General features: G+C 40.6%; 1 protein-coding gene and 1 pseudogene across 16 annotated transcripts in view; both read left to right on the forward strand.

Annotated features, from left to right (window-relative positions):
• The window catches only part of LOC109702162 (protein transport protein Sec24A-like), a 205,001-nt gene that overhangs the window by 15,882 nt on the left and 170,652 nt on the right, over positions 1 to 18,467 (forward strand). For 14 of the 16 annotated variants that reach the window (XM_074057241.1, XM_074057248.1, XM_074057250.1 and 11 more), the window contains exons 4-9: positions 2,079 to 2,204; positions 4,507 to 4,616; positions 8,161 to 8,379; positions 10,677 to 10,807; positions 11,129 to 11,219; positions 13,319 to 13,413. In XM_074057241.1, the coding sequence (XP_073913342.1) occupies positions 2,079 to 2,204; positions 4,507 to 4,547 (167 nt within the window). In that variant the 3' untranslated portion in view covers positions 4,548 to 4,616; positions 8,161 to 8,379; positions 10,677 to 10,807; positions 11,129 to 11,219; positions 13,319 to 13,413. Of the gene's footprint in view, positions 1 to 2,078; positions 2,205 to 4,506; positions 4,617 to 8,160; positions 8,380 to 8,945; positions 9,083 to 10,673; positions 10,808 to 11,128; positions 11,220 to 12,050; positions 12,131 to 13,318; positions 13,414 to 18,467 lie in introns of those variants that run through there. The other 2 variants (XM_074057238.1, XM_074057254.1) reach the window with 2 other exon arrangements.
• On the forward strand, positions 9,274 to 9,390 carry LOC141418394 (U6atac minor spliceosomal RNA; annotated as a pseudogene).

The raw sequence follows: 18,467 nt of genomic DNA on the forward strand, positions 1-18,467 counted from the left end.
AAGTACCCACAGGGATCTGGCTCCATGGGACCTGCAAGAGCCATAGGCACAGACCCTCCCCCCCTCAAATATTCAGAACCATCCTGGGCCTGATCTGCCCTCAATCTGCCATGCTACCTCCCTCTTTGTACCCAGGTGCCAATGCAGAGATAGAAAGTCTCTGGAAGGCCTCTAGGGCTGAGGGGAGCTCCCTGGACTTCACAGTGTCTGACCAGAAATCGGGATCAGACTTCAGGCTGTGGTAGAAGAAGCTGTCCAGACTGAAAAGATGAAAGGAGCAGTGCTTTGTGATCAAGTCACTTCCAAATGCTGGTTATAATGGAGAGCCAGGAATGGCAGGGCAAGGGGGTGGGGCGGGGTTTGTAAAATGTTCTGCTTTTGGCACTTTATTTTCAGTGGTCGTAGCTGTTGTTGTAATCTCCAGAAAACCAAACAATGGGTCCAGGATTTTTTTCTTTTCTTTTTTTTTTTTTTTTGTTTTTTTGTTTTTCTGTACTGGGGTTTGAACTCAGGGCCTACACCTTGAGCCACTCCACCAGCCCACCTCCCCCCCCCTTTTTGTGATAGGTTTTTTTTAAGATAGGGTCCCACAAACTATTTGCCCAGGCTGACTTCAAACCATGATCCTCCTGATCTTGGTCTCCTGAGTAGCTAGGATTATAAGTATGAACCACTGGGGCCTAGCTTTTTTTTTTTTTTCTGCTGGTTTTATGTCATTTTCCTGCCTTAACAATGAACTTAGCTGGGGCAGTGGTGGTTCACACCTATAAGCCTTAGCTACTTGAGTGATTGAGTTCAGGAGGATCAAGGTTTGAGGCCAGCCTGGGCAAATACCTTGTGAGACCCTATCTTCAAAATTAGCAGAACAAAATGGACTAGAGGTGTGCCTCAAGCATTAGAGTGCCTGCTTTGCAAGTGCAAAATTCTGAGTTCAAACTCCAGGACTCCCCCTTGCGCCCCCCCCCCCCCCCCCCAGAAAAAAAGAGTTCCTCACAGTCCTTAAGGATCAAATACATTTGGAACCACACCTGCACATCATACTCCTTCAGGTTGAGCCTGGTAGCCAGGGCCACCTGGTCTTATAGTCAGGGTACCCATCCACCTTGAAGTGTTTCTCTAGCTGCAGATGATGTTCCCTGCTGTAGATGCTGGCAAGGGAGCTTGGGGCAGTGTGAATCTGGCAAGTCACCAGGCTTCTGCATGCTGGCTCCCGCTCTGCTGTGCTCCATGAGATGCTCACATGTTTTTAAACCACATCATGGACATCTGTTTTTGTATGTGCAGAACTGTATCTTTCTTGTTTTAAAGTTAGTTTTTATTTCACAATATATGCATCTGTTTTTCTTTAAAATACAAATATTTTATACATGCATTATGCATGTATATATTTGCATATATACCTATTGCTAAAGCTAAATTCCTTCCATATCAGCTTGATTGTACACACAATTACATCCTTATGTATTTACTGTAACCACTTTGGTGCATAACAGGATTTTCTGCTTTTGGCTTAGGTACAACTGCATGGAAAGTACATAGATGGTGTATTTGCATAAATGACATGCTCACTTAATAAACTTTAAAGATCCCTTCATTTTAGTTTATATAAACCTATCCCATTCTGTTTAATGTCTACCTAATTTCACTAAAAGGAACAAATCACAATTTAGTTATTTTACTACTGATAACCAGTGATGGTGATTTTTAAAATTTTTTGCTGTGACAAATCTGTTTAAAATGTTTTTGCACAAAGAAATGTGCACTTGAATGAGTATATCTATAGCATAAATTCTTAGATAAGAGATTGCTAAAGTTCAAATAATGTTAATATGTAGAGCCAAACTGTCCCTCCCAGAAAGCGTTTTGAAGGTTGTATCCTCACCTTTATTTAAGAAGACACCTATCCCCCTCAATCTCACTAAATCCTCTCTATTATCTACCTATTTTTAGTATCTCATAAGTGACTAGGATAAAGTGTAAATATCCAGAGGCAGGCATATAAAGTCATTTTAAAATTTGTTCTCGCCTAGTTCTCACCATTCACACTTTCCATGGGAACTTCTTTGTCTGCTCCACAGACTTCCTGTCTCTGCCCAATGTCAACCCAGATGCCAGGTATACAGTACAGATGTCAGCGGAAAAGAGTCTTCCTGACATGCAGTTGGGTTCTTTTCAGTCAGCACTCTTGTATACATCAAGCAAAGGTAAGTTTTTGTTTGCTTTATTGTCACAAAAACCACAACATAAGCTCTACTGTGTTAACGTTCAGCACAGTATTGTAGTAAAGGTACGTTTGTTCATGTAGAATGTCTTCTTCTGAGTATGAGAGACTCTTTGGAGTAATTAGGAATGCCTGTTCAGCCAAAAGAGTGTTCCTGATCATAAGAGCTTTGTTGTTATTCTTGGTAAAGCCATGGTGTTTATTTTCCTAGACCATTTTGCATTTTATTCACACATTCTTTTCTTTGGAGTCAGGATCTTACTGTATAGCCCAGGCTGGCCTCGAACTCATGTTCCTCCTGCTTCAACCTCCCAAGTCCTGGCATTATACTCATGGGCCACCATACTCAGCCATAAATACTCATTGAGAGTCTGTTTTGTAGCAGACATTCTGTGCATCAGTTTAAAAATCCCTTTATTGAGCTGTGCTCTGGCCTGTATTCCAGTGCTGGGGAGCCTGAGGCAAGAGGATCACTTGAGCCCAGGAGTGCTAGAACAGCCTGGGCAACACAGCGAGACCCTGTCTCAAAAAAAAAAAAAAAAAATTATTGCATAGATTTTAGTTCTATTAGTGAGTCAGATAATAAACAGGATAAACAGTGTCATAGTTAAGGAGAAAAGCAGAGCAGGTAAGGGTATAGGAAGTGCTCGAGTTGCTATTTTAAGATGGAGTAGCCAGGGAAAGACCTCGTCCAGTGGACGTTTTGAAAGGACTTGTGCTGGAGACAGACAGCAGTTCTTAAGGGTGGGACTTGTTCATTCCTAATTAACATCTAATTTGTGTTTTATTCTGAGGCATGTTCAATTTACTTTTTTTTTTTGGTGGCACTGGGGTTTGAATTCTAGGCTTCACACTTGCTAGGCAGGCTAAACTCTACCACTTGAGCCGCTCTGCTAACCCTTTTTTCTGCTGAGTATTTTGAGATAGGGTCTCGTTTTTCATTTTCCCTGGGCTGGCCTTGAAACTCAATCCTCCTGATCTCTGCCTCCTGAGTAGCTAGGATTACAGATGTGAGACACCGGTGCCCGTCTAGACATTTATGTCTTACTTGACAGAACAAAACAAGACTGGGCACTGGAAGAATTTTTTCAATTTTGGATTTTTTTCAAATATTTGATTATTTGCATGTACATTATGAGATATCTTGGGGATGGGATCAGATCTTAACATAAAGTTCACTTGTGTTTCCTATACATCTTACAGACATAGCCAAAGATCATTTTATACAATATTTTAGTGTGCCTTCATTTTGACCGCTACCCTACCCTCATGTCTAAGGAGCGGGATTTTCCACTTGTGGTGCTTGAAAGATTTCAGAGTTTGGATATTTGGGTTCAGGTTGCTCAACCTGTAGTGTGTAGACTTTTGAGTCTGGCTTCCTTTACTTAGCATTTTGAGATTCATCCACATGCTGCATCTTAGTGATTTACTCCTTTTTATTCCTGAGTAGTTTCTTGCTGTGTCCAGTTTGTTTATTCACATCCCAGATGAGCTTACCATGCAGAAGGTCCTGGGTTCAATCCCCAGCAGAGAAACAGAGAGAGAGAAAGAGAGAGACAGACAGACAGAGAGACAGAGAGAGAGAGAAGAGACACAGAGAGAGAGAGAGAGAGAGAGAGAAGAGAGATAATTTGATGATTCTTAAAAGTTTTCATTTTTACTTTGAATTACTGATAGTTGTTGTAGGTAACTAGCAAAGAAAGGGCATTGTAACTACTAATCTATTTCCTTTAATTTTTTTTTCTGTGTTTAAAAAGAGTAAAATTAAAGCTAGGAGCATTGCTCAATTGGTAGAGGTCTTGGGTAGCAAGTGTGAAGCCCTGAGTTCAGACTCCAGTACTGCAAATAAAATAAATAAAATAAAAATTTTCTGAACTTAAAAAAGGCCACAAAGCACACTAGCATATTGGCAGGTGTGCTGACAGATACCTGTAATTCCAACACTCATATGGCTGGGCCAGCCTGGGCTACATAGTGAGTCCTCCTCTCAAAAAAGAAAGCGGGGTGGTGGGGGGGATATAGAGAAAGAAGTGGAGAAGGAAGAAAATGCTAGGATATTATCATTTAAATATGCTCCCTGTTATCTGTTTAGTAATACTGTAAATAAAGAGTTTTATACTCAAAAAATAATAATAAAAAAAAACTTTATTGTTGTCACAGACTAGAGTGTTGATAGCATCTCTGCTTCCTATATGACACTACTTGGTTCAATAGTGAAAAGACCTGACTCTAGCATAATCTTTTTTGAATGTAGCTGTCCTTACTATCATGTGTTTTCCCCAAAGGTGAAAGAAGAATACTATCCGTACTTTGTGTTTGCCAGTAGTTTCAACTCTGAATGAAGTCTTTCTGGAAGCTGATGTTCAAGCAATTTCAGGGTTATTGGCCAATATGGGTAAGAGTGGATATCACTTGTAAATATTTTACAAGTAAAACCATTAAGCAAATTCACATATTTTGTTTTCTTGTAAATGATTAGCTTTATAGGTTTCAATTTGGGTGCTTATAGCTATGTCAATAAAAAGATCTGCCACAGATAATACTTTTTGCTTGTTTAAACAGCGCTACTGAGATAGAATTATTGTCACAGGACTGCACCATTTTAATTGTACCATTCCATTGTTTTTAGTCTATCTACAGAGTTGTGCAGCCATCATCGCAGTCTGAGTTTAGAGCACTTTTATCTTCTGCCCATAAGCAATTAGCGGCACTCCTGCCTCCTTCCCTCGCTTGCCTTGTCCCCAGTAAACTGATTTCAGTCTCTGTACTCATCTGCTTTGGACTTAATAACCATGCTACCCAGTGTTTAATGTCGGTACTTAGTAGGATTGTTTATAACAGTGCTTTATGAGCACAGTAGCTTGGATAGTAAGAGGTGGCAGGGCACTATAAAGATTGTTAGACCTGTAGTCATGAAATTTGAGATTAAAAACTAGTTTACTACCACACACATGTTCACAGCCTTCCCAAATCTTGTGTGCTAGGAGAAAACTTATTTGGGTCTTTAACTATTTACTTCCATCTCAGATCTAGTTGTCATTTTGATTCTCTTGTCCCGTTTTCAAATGCAGAGTTTAACATCAGTTTGGTTCTTACATCCTTTCTCCCTCAGGGAAGCCTTTCATAAGATTGATTTCTTTCACATTTCGATGTGCCTTTCACAGAAATAGATACCCCTTTTCTGAGTTTCCTATAGGGAAAATTTTCTTTCATGGAGCCTCAGTTTAGTTTTAGCTTTGTTCATAGCGTTTTTCATTTGGTTCTTTTGTTTTGAGACAGGGTCATGCTATATACCTCCTAAGCACTGGGATTATAGGCATGTAATTTACATGTTTCCCTAACTGCTCTGTGTCTCTACCTCACCTCCCAAAAAAATAGAGAACTCTGGAATCATGGAATAGGCTTATTTATCCAGTGTCTAGCATTTAATGTCCAAGCTTACAGACTTCAAGTAATCTTCTCATAGCATTTTATCTACAAGCTCTTGATAATAGTGCTTTTTGATAAAAAGTACTGATCAGGGCTGCTTTAGATCTTGTTTATTTCTGTGTTTTTCTGAATTTCCAAGATCTGCTTGCCTGGTGTGTGTAATCTCTTTTAGATGCTGTGGGCAACCTGTTCTCCCCTCATAGGAAAGGCTCTAGTTTCAAGGTACATATTTCCATTTTGGAATATAAGTACACAGAAGTAGAGCTTCTCCCTCTACTTCAGGGTTTTTTTTGTCATTGTTTTGATTTTTTTCCCATATCTGTCTTCCTTCTCAGGTTTTCTGTCTATTTCTATTTAACATGCGCCGCTTCATCCTTCCCTTCCCTACAACACCCTGACATGTCTGACTCTTCCATTCTAGGTTTTTTCTGAAGCACATATTACTGACCAGGTATTTTGCTTATTTATTATTTTCTTCTCCTTGTATAGAATGCAGTCTGACATAACCATAGGGCTTTTATCTTTTTCATTCACTACTTTGTTCCAGCACCTAAACAGTTCCCTGCATAATAGCTGGGGATGTGGCTCAAGTGGTAGAGTGCAAAGGCCTAAGTTCAAACCACAGTACTGCCAAAACAATAAACAAAAATCCAAAACAAACATAATAGACACTCATTAAATATTTTTAATGTGTACTTGGAGCTTTGCTTCTTTCATTTCCCGTAGTACTTGCCTCCTTCTTAGTGACTGTCCACATACTAATTTCAAAAATCATACAGCTTTTTGTTTTTTCATTCAATGACACTTGTTGGAAGCACAGTAGGAGACTACATGCAGCTCTGAATGCCTCATGGGTAGTTGGGAATTTTAGAAAGAGTAAGGTGGGGTTGATGGATAGAAAATTACTAATAGGTACCATCAAGATTACCAAGGACTATTGGCACACCCGTGTGATGCCAGCATTTGGTCTGCTGAGGCAGGATGATTGTGAGTTCAAGACCAGCCTGGGATACCTATTGAGACACTGTCTCAAAGGAACAGAAAAAAAAAAGAGTAAAGGGGCTTCTTGCTAACAAGATTCTTATGAAGATAGTCCAGGGTAATTAGACATCAGCTGGGGGATGATGGAGAATGATGAACCTGATGAGTTGTAGGGAGTGATCAGATATTGAGGGTGGGGGTTCTTGCTAAAACTGGATTTTATAAGAAAGGTCACAGATAGGACCAGAGAAAGTTTAGTTTGGTAGGCTGAGTCATGGTGGTGCATGCCTATAATAAAAGGCAGAGGCAGATATCAGGAAGATCAAGATTTGAGGCTAGCTGGGAAAAAGTTGGTGAGATCCCTTCTCAACACACAAGCTGGGCATGATTGTGCACCCCTGTGATCCCAGCTATGCATGAGGCATATTTAGGAGGATTGCTGCCAAGGCCAGCTGGGGCAGAATAGTGCAAAAGGACCGGTGGTGTAGCTCAAGTGGTAAAGCACCTGCTTAGCAAGGGTAAGACCCTGAGTTCAAACGCCAGTACTAGGAAGAAAGAAAGAAAAAGAAGGAAGGACATAAAAAAGGAAGGAAAAGCAAAAACAGAGAAAGGAAGAGAGTTGGTTTCGTCAGGCAGAGAGTGTGTAACAGGACACAGGAAGTTCAGTGCCCAGGTCCTGTCCCCATAGCACTGATGCGCTGCAGCCCTGGGAAGTAGGCGGCTGCACAAGTGCAGGTGCTCATGGGCATCAGAAGCCCAGCTGGTTCTGAGGACAGTGACCCAGCATGGGCACCGCCAGGACACGTGAAGGTGTGTCAGTATGACACATGAGCAGTGCTCTCTTGTCCCTCATAAATTGCGCTTCCCCCAGGGTTCCTCGTAGTCTTTTATTTAGCCGGTGCCCTTGCTTTAGTCCTATCTCATTCCTGTTTTCTCTGCCTCTTTTACCCCTTTCTGTCCCCTGGAAACCTTTACCTCAAAACTTCATCATTCTCCATGAAGCTAATACACTATTTAAATGTCACTCTTGCTTATGAACTCTTTTGTACTTAGTAGTCATCATTTGTATTACTACTTTTCATCATTGATTTGCAAGCTTTGGTATCTTGATTAGTTTCTCTAAGTGTGGGAGAAACAGAGACAGCCACCACTCATTATCATGCAGCATTGGTAGAACACTTAGTGGATACCATAGCCCGTCATGTGTGCCTTTGTCATCTGCTACGTACTGATGTCCTTCCTGTGATACTGCTTAGATTGTTACATCACTGTCACTATGTCATGGTAGATAGTAGACCTATTTTATGATGAGGAAACATATAAGATAGCTTTGCCATGGTCAGTTCATTAACTGCTCCAGACTTTTAGGTGACACTGTAGACACAAGTTAATACACGTATATGACTTCTTAGAATATTTTTTGAAACAATAATTCATAGTAAATTTGGAAATTCTGTCTGACATTTACAAAATTCTGTACTTTTTAAATGTCTTCTTTTGGTGGGCACGGGGTTTGTTTTTCATTACAGAAATCATTCCAGACTGGACAAACGTGTATCTAGAAGAACACATTTTGCTGTGTCAAGTGCAAACCCAGCCCTTGGTTCACCTTATGCTCACAACTCATCCCAGTTTGTACAGAATTGACAATCTCTCAGATGAGGAAAGATGGATTCCTTTTTTTAGTGGCTTTTTCTAGATGTTTTCTAAGCGTGATCATACTCATTCCAGTGCTGAATTGAGAAGAGGTTTGTTTGTTATCTAAAGCTTTATATTTTTATCTTTTTGCTAGTTATATGTAGAGAGATACTGGTTCAGGGAAGCTCCTGAAAATAGTACCTTTATTTAGTTTCCTAAGTCAAGTCTCTAGAACAGATGTAAGAAATAAAGAAAATGTCAAGTTGACCAGAGCAGCCTATTTATTTAAACAAATTGATCTGGAAGATGTATGGTAAGAGTGAAATGACATCTGAGTACCCTAGGTCCATGTTCAATGTAATGCTGTCTTTGAAGTAAAGGGAAAATATTTATCTGAGTTGTAATATTTTGCTTTTGATAGGAAATTTATTAAAGTCATATTATTTATTGCCATATTTATTAAAGTTAAAGCATAAAAATGTTAAATCATCATCTATTTACAGTTGTGCTCAAGTTAGTATATGTAGAGATAGGGAGTAATGTTTTGGTTAAAATCTTTCAAAATTTTTTAAAAATTTAAGATATCTTTTGTATTCATTATTTTTATCATCTTTGACAAAATATCTGACAAAAATCACCTAAGGGAAGAAAGATTTATTCTACCTCACCGTTTCAGAGGTGTCAGTCCATCATGGTGGGGAGGTGTTGTGGATCAGAGCAGTTCCCATCATGCAGCCAGGAGCAGAGAAAAGGAACACAGGAACCAGCCAGGGCAAGATATTCCCTTCAAGGACACCCCAGGGACCTTCTTCCTCCAACCAGGCCCCACCTCCCACCTTCACCTCCCCCCAGTAATGGCATCAAACTATGAATCAATTAAGGAGTTTTAATCCATCCAGAGAGCTCATGATGTAATCGTCTCTGCAAACACCATCTCAGACGCCCCAGAGGTGTGTTCTCTGGTCTCCTGTGTGCTTCTCAATCCAGTCAAGGTGACATTTAAGGTGTTGTATGACAGGAGAGGTTAGCACTCCCTTGACAAGGATGGAAGGGCCCTCGGCCCTGACAACACCCACATGGTGAAGACATTGCTGCCTACTTCATGGCATTTAACCATGGTTAAAAAATTTAAAGAGTTGACAGGTAAGATTAACCATCACGTAAAGGAGAAACAGGAGGTAATTTTTTTACAAATGAAAATTGTTCTTAGCATTATTAATTTGTATTACAAAATAATCTTACTTATTTGATAAGTTCAATTAACTAAACTTAAATTTCCCTCTCTCTCTCTCTCTCTTTTTTTTTTTTTTTTGAGACAAGGTCTAACTGTGCATCCCAGGCTGGCCTTGAACTCTAAATCCTCCTCACCCCCTGAGTGCTAGGAGTACAGGCCCATGCCACCATACCTGGTTCAGTCTTACTTTTTTCCTCCCATTAAAAAATAGCAGCATAGCAAGTTGACATGGAATTTTAATGTTGTTGATTTTGTGTCTATAATATCGTAACTATCAGGAAGAGAGGAGGCTGCAGATGTGGCTGGGTAGTGGAGAGCCAGCTTAGCAAGTAGGATGCCCTCAGTTCAGCACCACTAAAAAAAATGAGAGACAAGTAAAGCACTCCTAATACTTTCTGAGAGAAACAGTGTTAACACGTCATTCTCTCTCCCTTCCTCCTCTTCTCCCCTCATTTGGAATTTAGATTTACAGGTCAGTTACAAATACAATGCAGAAAGTTCTCACCCCCATCATTTTACTCGGATGTGTGTGATGGTTCACACCATCGTCCATCTCCTTGGGAAGTGAGGCGAGAGGATCACCTGAGCCCACAGGTTTGGTCCACTCCATCGTCCACCTCCTTGGAAAGTGAGGCGAGAGGATCATCTGAGCCCACAGGCTTGAGACCAGCCTAGGCAACACAGGCAGCCCCGTGTCAAAACAAAGAAAGAATAGAAAATTTTAAAATGTTTTCAGCTGGCGTGGTGCCAAGGGAGGAGGATGGTGAGGTTCAGGCCGTCCTGGACTGCATAGTGAGAGCCTATCTCAAATAAATACATCAACATAAAGTAAATTACAAAAGCATGATACTCTTGTGAAATCCAGTAAATTCAAATCGATTGCTGTACTACTATTAACTAATTCCAGATGTTATTTGGACCTCACTGACATCATTTGTTCACTCTACAGCATTATATAGTGTTACATAGGATTGCATTTGCTTTTGAAATAATAGTTAGGATCAGAAGTTAATTTGGATTTCTTGGGATTTAAGCAGCTTTGTTTTAGCTTCATCTTCTTCATATTATGAATAACTGTGATTGGCCTAAGTGAGTAAGGCCCAAACTCTTGGAGGTAACACTCCTTTACTTGCTTTTTTTCTTCCCTGTGACTCTCCTACCTGTGTCTAGCAGCTGTAATCACCTCCTCACTTCCTCGGGGAGCCCTCAGCATCAATGACAGAATCATCCCTCAGCCCCCTGTTCTTCAGCTCTCCACGGAGAAACTGAGCAGAGATGGCGCTTTCCTCCTGGATTCAGGCTCTGTGAGTAGTTTGACTTCCTGACCCCCTCACTGTACCACTGTTCCTTTTTAGCATTAGGTTTCCTTCCCCATGGTATCTCTCTTCTTGAATAGATTTGTACTCTTTGCTCTACATGTATTTGTGTCAGCCATTTTCTCCCACCACTGCCTTTTTCCATGCCAGGTGTCACTGTGGTAAATACTAGTTGTTTTTAGTCCTGTTATGATCTGTACAATCTCTGTAAATACACGCATCCTTCTGACCTTTCAAAATACTCCCAGAGGTGTGGTGCCAACACTTCCTATGAGGCATCCTCTAAGATAATTTTACTCCTATTCACAGGCACTGATGCTTTGTGTTGGGAAAAACTGTGCAGAGTTTTCTCCACCAAGTGGTAGAAGTTCCAAACTATGCATCAATTCCACAGACTATGGTAAGACTTTTACTTCAGTGACTATAGACTTAAAGGACATGTCAAGTGAGGCAAAAACATGACTATCACATTTTGAAATCAGAAATCAACACTCCAAATTTCTCCCAAAAAGAAAACATTTCGTTTTGTGTGTGTGTGTGTGTGTGTGTGTGTGTGTGTGTGTGTGTGTGCGTGTGTGTGTTTCCATACTGGATCTTGCTGTGTTTACTGGTCTATGACCTCATGGGCTTAAATGGTCCTTCTATGTCAGCCTCCCAAGTACCTGGGACTACATGGGCTTGCCACCATGCTAGTTGATATTATATTTTAATGACTTTCTTTTTTCCCTGTTTTCTTTGAGACAGTGTCATCATGTATGGCCAGGCTGGGCTGGAACCCACAATGCTCCTACCTCACCTCCTAATCTAAGAATGACATTCTTAGCCAGTTGTCATTGGCTTACGCCTATGATTCTAGCTACTCAGGAGGCAGTGATCAGGAGGATCACAATTTGCAGCCAGCCTGGGCAAATAGTTCCAGAGAACTTATTTTGAAAATACCCAATACAAAAAAGAACTGGCAGTGTGGCTTAAATGGTAGAGTGCCTGCCTAGCAAGGGTGAGGTCTGAGTTGAAATCCCCCAGTACTGTCAAAAAAAGAGAGAATGGCATTCTTCGTGTGACTTCGCATTGACTTGTCTATGTTTAAGACAGTGTTCTATTTGGAGGAGAAAGCAATGAATTTAGTTAATGACCAAAAAAAGAGTTTACTACAAATGATATTAGTGTTGTGAGTCTCTCTCTCTGTCTTTCTTTCTCTCTCTGTTTCTGTTTTTCTTTTTTTTTCTGTGAGACTGGTGCTATGCCTTACACATTGTAGGGAAGGAGTCTACCACTGAGCTACAACCCCATTCTGGTGTTGTTTTGTTCTTGGTAAGTGATTTTTCAGTCTTTGGAAGGGCCTTTCCTTTCCTCTTCTCTCCTCTCCTCCCCTCCCTCTTTTCTTTGGGGGTGGAGTAGGGACAGAGGATTGTATTGAAGACCTGTCATTTGCCAGGCAGGTGCTTAGCAGGGTCTTTTTTTTTGTTTTTTTCGGTAGGACGGGTTTGAATTCAGAGCTTTATGCTTATAAAGCAGGCACTCTACCACTTGAATGTTACCTCCAGTCTTTGGCAGGGTCTTTGAAAGTGCTGTTTTGAAGTAAGAACTAAACTACTTGAAATTCTGGTTTAATTTAGCAAATGACAGGTGGTCACTGTCAGTTGGATTAATATTGGTTACTTAAGATAGGAATAATAGACCTTTGTGTATCACTAGCCATGTGGTCTTGGCCAAGTCACTACAAATAGTCTTGTAAAGTAAGAATGTTCTTGCTTATGAAAGAATAGTTGAAATAGTCCCTGAGGAACCTATAGCATTTGGATAGTTTTGAATTCTAAAGTTCAAATCAATAATAGACAATCTTTCTTAGTGTTTTTATTTTTCAATCCCTCTTACCAGTTTGTAGCCACCTTTGGAATATGTGTTTTATTTCATCACTTTTCCATATTGGCATGTTTTAAGTGATGGGTTCTATGTCTACATTGGTGGAGTCATTAGGCATTTCAGCTATTTAAAAAGACTGATGTGTCAAGATTCTAGCTAGGATAATTGACACCCTGGTCACTGTCAGTTGGATTATAAGACCTGGTTTTCAGACCTTGAACAAAATTACTGGACTCAGTGAGCAGGTATTTTAAGTAATGAGGAAATAAAATGTCATGTTTGTTAATAACCACCTGAATAAATCCATTTATTCTAAGGTCATAAAAATGTAGAGAAGAGTTAGGACGTTCTCTTAGATCATGGAGGCCTGCCACCTATTTTGTAATTCAGGTTTTATTGGAACACAGGTGTGCCCATTCACTTACATATCGTCTATGGCCACTTTAATGTAACAGTGGCAGAGTTGAGAATTTACAACTGAGACAAAATGAACTCCAAGAAAAGTATTCACTATCTGGACCAACAAAACCACCAGGCAATTGATTCATAAGCATGGTAAAATTTGAGGAGTGTTATAGTCCTTATAATAGACACGTAACTTAAAGCTGATTGGATACTGTTGGTTTTGTCTAACAGACAGAATTTGATACACCAGAGTCGGCCAGAACAATAGCTTTTCTCTCATGGCATAGAGAGCAGAGACCATTTTTCTCAGTACTTTATGTAATAAGGTAAGTCAAGTTTTTCATTTGTGACATACTTTGTTTGGTCTTGACAAGAACCTGTTTTGAAATCAGATATATGCAAACTAATACTTATGCAAATTATGTGAATATAGAAAAGAAGAAGAAAAATAATTATTTTCAGTAGATAGTACTAATTTGTGCTTTATAAACAATTATTGGAATTACTTGTTACAAAAAGACTTCACAGTTTGTTCCAATTCCACTCTACACTTTCCCTTAAACAACACAAAGTTCACACAATTAACCAAATGTTCTCAGAGAAAACCTCTAGAAGTAGCCATTTGTGTAATAAATATAATGGGTTATCACAGTAGGTCAAAAATCTGTGACAAGTCTGCTGTTTCTTTTTTTTGGCAGTACTGAAGTTTGAACTCAGGGCTTCAGGCTTGCTGGGCAGGCACTCTATTACTTGAGCCACACCTCCAGTCCTAGATCCACTCTTACCTTTACATTTTATCCAACAATAAAATTACATTTTACTTGTGAGGGATGAGAGTCCAGTGAATGCACAGTTCCTTCAAAACATGGTAGAAGACAGAACAGAATCTGCCTTGTCATATTAGGAATTCTTATTGCATATATAGCAAGTGAAAATGAAGAAATCGGACTTAGTATTGTTAAGGAAATCACAGCAATGCAGAATTCCTGGGAACTTGTCCTACCTTTGTCTTCCATTTAAGTTTGTGACTTAAATGTGGTGATTGAGATGTTTTCACTGTGATCTCAGCAAACTATAGCAAACAAAGGACCACCACAGAGAAATCAAACACGGACCTCTGAAATGCTGTATTTTTAAAATCAAAATATTTCTACCATTTTTTAAATTTGCATGTATTTTCATTGTCTTTAAGAACAATGAGAATGATAGACTGTTTTGCAATAGTTAGACAAAGACTTATTTCTTCTAATCAAGGATACACAACAGCTATTATGTAGGAGACCACCAAATGTGATGTCAAGATTTTGTTAACTATTACTAATATAACCCTTACATAGAAATTTTAATTTTATAAAGTAGTGTATAATTCTATAACATTAAATTCTTGTTCTCAAATTAAAATATCTATCGATCTTCAATATGCTGTGTAAAATCTTGCTTCTCTGGAATTTTACCAACAAGGTTTTTCTTCCTTTTTACAATTTATAATTTGCACTGTTTCATTCCTGTTAAAAAAAAAAAAAGACTCATTTGTAACCCATGCAAACAATCTTTTGATCTGTACTAACTCATGAATTTGACTTTCCAGTAAAGTTAATTAAAAGCTTACATACAGCAACTGGCAATCTTTCTTTTTTCTTGTGCTTGGGTATAGGCCTTTTTACAAGGTTTTAAGGTCTGCTGGGCAGACCTTTGGAGTTTCTGATTAAGGTTTTTGGTGAGATCTGAGAATTTGCATTTCTAGCAAGTTCCCAGGTTAGGCTGCTGGTCCAGGGACCTGACTGAGAATTATTGCCTCAGGGTATTGTCTGCACAGCCTCCACCTCCCCCAGTGGGTTAGGTTATTCCACCCTTGGGAGACAAGATTCAAAACAAATTTATCCTGGACCCTCCCTCTCCTGGGAAGTGGGTGCTCTAGCTGGCATCCATTTTGGAGGCCCTGGGGACAGGTCCAGAGGTCTGGCTGGCAAGGCTGTCTTGTCAAATGTTTTGGCTGGGCTTGAAAACCTAGGATCTCTTGGCATAGCTGGCAGGACCAAGTTTTTCTGGGTAACCAACTGCCCAGCATATGCTGCGCCTTGTTGAGTTTTTCCTTTTGGACTATAGTGAAAGCCTCTGAGGCTAGTGGGGAGCTGGTCTAGGCCAGATGTAAAGCAAGACCCCATCTCAAGAATAACCAATATGAAAAGGACAGGCTGAGTGACTGAAGTAGGAGAGGAAATTCCCTCCTCTTCCTCTTCTGCTTGGCTGGTGTTTAGATGCAGTGGCAGGAGCTAGAGCATCATCTTGTACCACAAGCTGTGTATGGAAGATGACAGCAATTAGAAAGGAGACTTGGCCCCTCATGTGGGAAAAGGTTATTAATACAGCTAGAACTTTTGTGGGAGAGAGAAAATTACAGACGAACCAAATAGTTCTATGTCCCCTGTATCAGTTATCTATTGCTGTCTAACAAGTCACCCCCAAAAAACTATCTGAAAACAGCACCTATTTGTGCTTGTGATTCTGTGGTTGGCAGCGCAGGCAGGCACACCTGGACAGCTCTGCTGGTCTCACCTGAGTCCTCGGGCAGCGACAGCCATCTGATGGCACGGCCTCCCTCACATGTCTGGCCGTGGAGCTGGCTGTCAGCTGAGTCACATCTGTGTCAGGTCACCTCAGCCTTCTCCTGTGGCACAAGGTTTCCCAGTAAGCAGCAAAACAGGGCAAGCCCAGTGCACAAGTGCTTTTCAAACCTCTGCTTGTGTCACCTTTGTAATGTCTCATTGGCCAAATCACAACAGATCTTGACCAGAACAACTTACTGGATCAATGTGGGAGGGGTGATGAATAGGTAAGGACGCAGGGATAGGGATTCATGGAGGAGGGGCGCTGCTACTGGAACAGCCAAGTGTGCTGTGACCATAAAAACCAACTCTGGCTAAGTAAAATTCAATGTAATCTATCAACCTAACAATGAAGAAGAAACCTCAAACATCTCAATAGATGCCAACACAAAAAGTGATAATTTTTTTTGTTGTTGGCACTGGGATTGGACTCAGTACTTTGCATTTGCAAAGCTGGCACTCTACAACTCGAGCTACATCTCACCTCCAGTCCACTTTGCTCTGATTATTTTGGGGATGGGATCTCCCAAACTATTTGCACAGGCTAGCCTTGAACTATGATCCTCCTGATCTTAGCCTCCTAAGTAGCTAGGATCACAGGCTTATAAACCACCAGTGTCTGGCTAGCATTTAATAAAATTTTAATATTGTTGTGGGAATCTCAAGCTGAGATATGGGACACTGAGGCAGTTTAGCAGGAAGCAGTTTTATTGTGCTGGCACAGACCCAGCGAACTCCTGTCCAAAGGCTGAGCCCCTAGAACAAAGGGGTCTCACCTTATATATCCTTGCAAGCAGGTTACAGAAGGAAAAAGCAAAGTCTAATCCATATATGGTTATATGCAGTTCCATAGGCTACTTTACCCCACTGCTACGTGACTTTCCCCCTCCCCAGTGTTATGTGACCCTCTCCACGCTCAGATTCCTCAGGTTTTACCTCTCTACTAAGCCATCCCTATCTCCCTGCTACTTTATCAGAACTCAGGCCTACTGTTTTTTTCTTCTGATCCTTCTCCCTGCTCCTTATAAAAACTTCAACTCAGAATTGAAGGATACTTCCTGAACCCTGATAAAGGTTATCTATCAAATACCTATAGCAAACGGTATCCTTACTGGTGAAATATTTGAGACATTTCTATTAAGGTCAGACAGGAGAGAACTCTGCTTCCTATCACTGGTAACATTCTACCTTGTACCAGATGTCTTGGACATCATGGTAAGACGAAAAAAATAAATGAAAGGATAAAAACTACAATGGAGGAGAAATTGTACTTTTATGTGCAGGGTCATATGACTGCATGGAATTCAAGGGTGTCTGCAGGTACACTAACCTAAGAAGAATTCAGTGAGCTGACTGGATGGAAAGGTCGATAAACACATGGGAAAGACGGAATGACTTAAGAATTATATCCAAGGAGGATGTAGCTCTGTGGTAGAGCACTTGCCTAGCATGTGGGAAGCACCCTGGGTTAAATCCCAAGTATTGCAAGGTCAAAACAGAACAAAAGCCAAAAATGACAATATCCAGGAGGGTAGATGGGACCCAGGGCTTTAGGCAGGTGTGTGGCTTATTTCCCTCCCCCACCCAAAAAAAATTGAAAAGAAGAAGGTGGGGGAGTTGGCACACCTGTAATCCTAGCACTTCAGAGGCTCAGGAAGGAGGATCAAGCATTCAAGGCAGCTGGGACTACACACTGAGACTCTGCCCAAGATCTCTCCCCACACCCCAAGAAGAGGAAGAGGACAAGGAATTGGAGGAGGAAGGGGAGGAGGAGAACAACAGCAGCAGCAACAACAAGAGATCTGAAGCAAGTAAAATAAAATCTCATCTGTTGCATTTGGATGGGGGATGCAAGTGTGTCTGCTACATTGTTTTCTTTCAAAGACTGTCTCTACCCTTCCACCTTGTGAGGAAATAGTAACAGGGTAACAGTCAAAGTAAGAAAGCAAAAACAAGCACTTTGGCACACTGAAGTTCCCGGGAAGTTTAACCAAGCACTTGCCGACCTGCACAACTGTGAGAAATAAATTTCTGTTAATTACACATAACCCTCTCTAAGGCATTTTGTAACAGCAGCACAAATGGGCTGTAGCACTTTTTCTCTGCTATAATTCTTAGCAGATGGTTTTATCCTTCATCACTTTGAAAATACCAACGCACTGTCTTCTGGGTTCCAAGGCTTCTGATACAAAATCTGATGAGGGAAATTATGGTGAAGTGGGCTCTCTCCACCCCCCACCCCCACAACAGATGTTAAAAGTGCTCCATGGTGCTTTAGGGAACACTTCTTTTTGTGACAGTGGAAGTTTGAGAACTGCTACCAAAGGATTAGTTTGACATCAGTCACTCCAGGTTTAAAGACAAAGGAATTGAATACCTTGAGTGTAGATAGGATGAGGTCTTTAAAAGCCAAATTTTATCACAGAGTTTCATATTCCAACTGAAGAGGCCATTGAAGCATCCACTGGCTTTAGCTTCACAGGGAGAAATACCAGACTCCATGACCCATCAAGGAAGAAACTGTTGGAGTAGGTTATTTTTTGAATTTTTTAAAAAAAAAGTTGTAATGGTATTTGGACCAATGAGATAAGACCCGTGGCTTGTGCCTAGCTGTGATTGGTTCACTTGTTCTCTGACATCACCGAGGGGCCATTGTTAGTAAGGCCAACTGCCATCCAGCAGGTATATAAGGAATTTGCCTGGGCTGGATTTTTGTCCATACAGCGCAGGAGGCTCTTGGTTGGTGACCTGCTGGACTACTACAAAGCTTGGTT

This window comes from Castor canadensis, chromosome 16 (assembly GCF_047511655.1).
Source record: "Castor canadensis chromosome 16, mCasCan1.hap1v2, whole genome shotgun sequence".
Classification (NCBI taxonomy): Eukaryota; Metazoa; Chordata; class Mammalia; order Rodentia; family Castoridae; genus Castor; species Castor canadensis.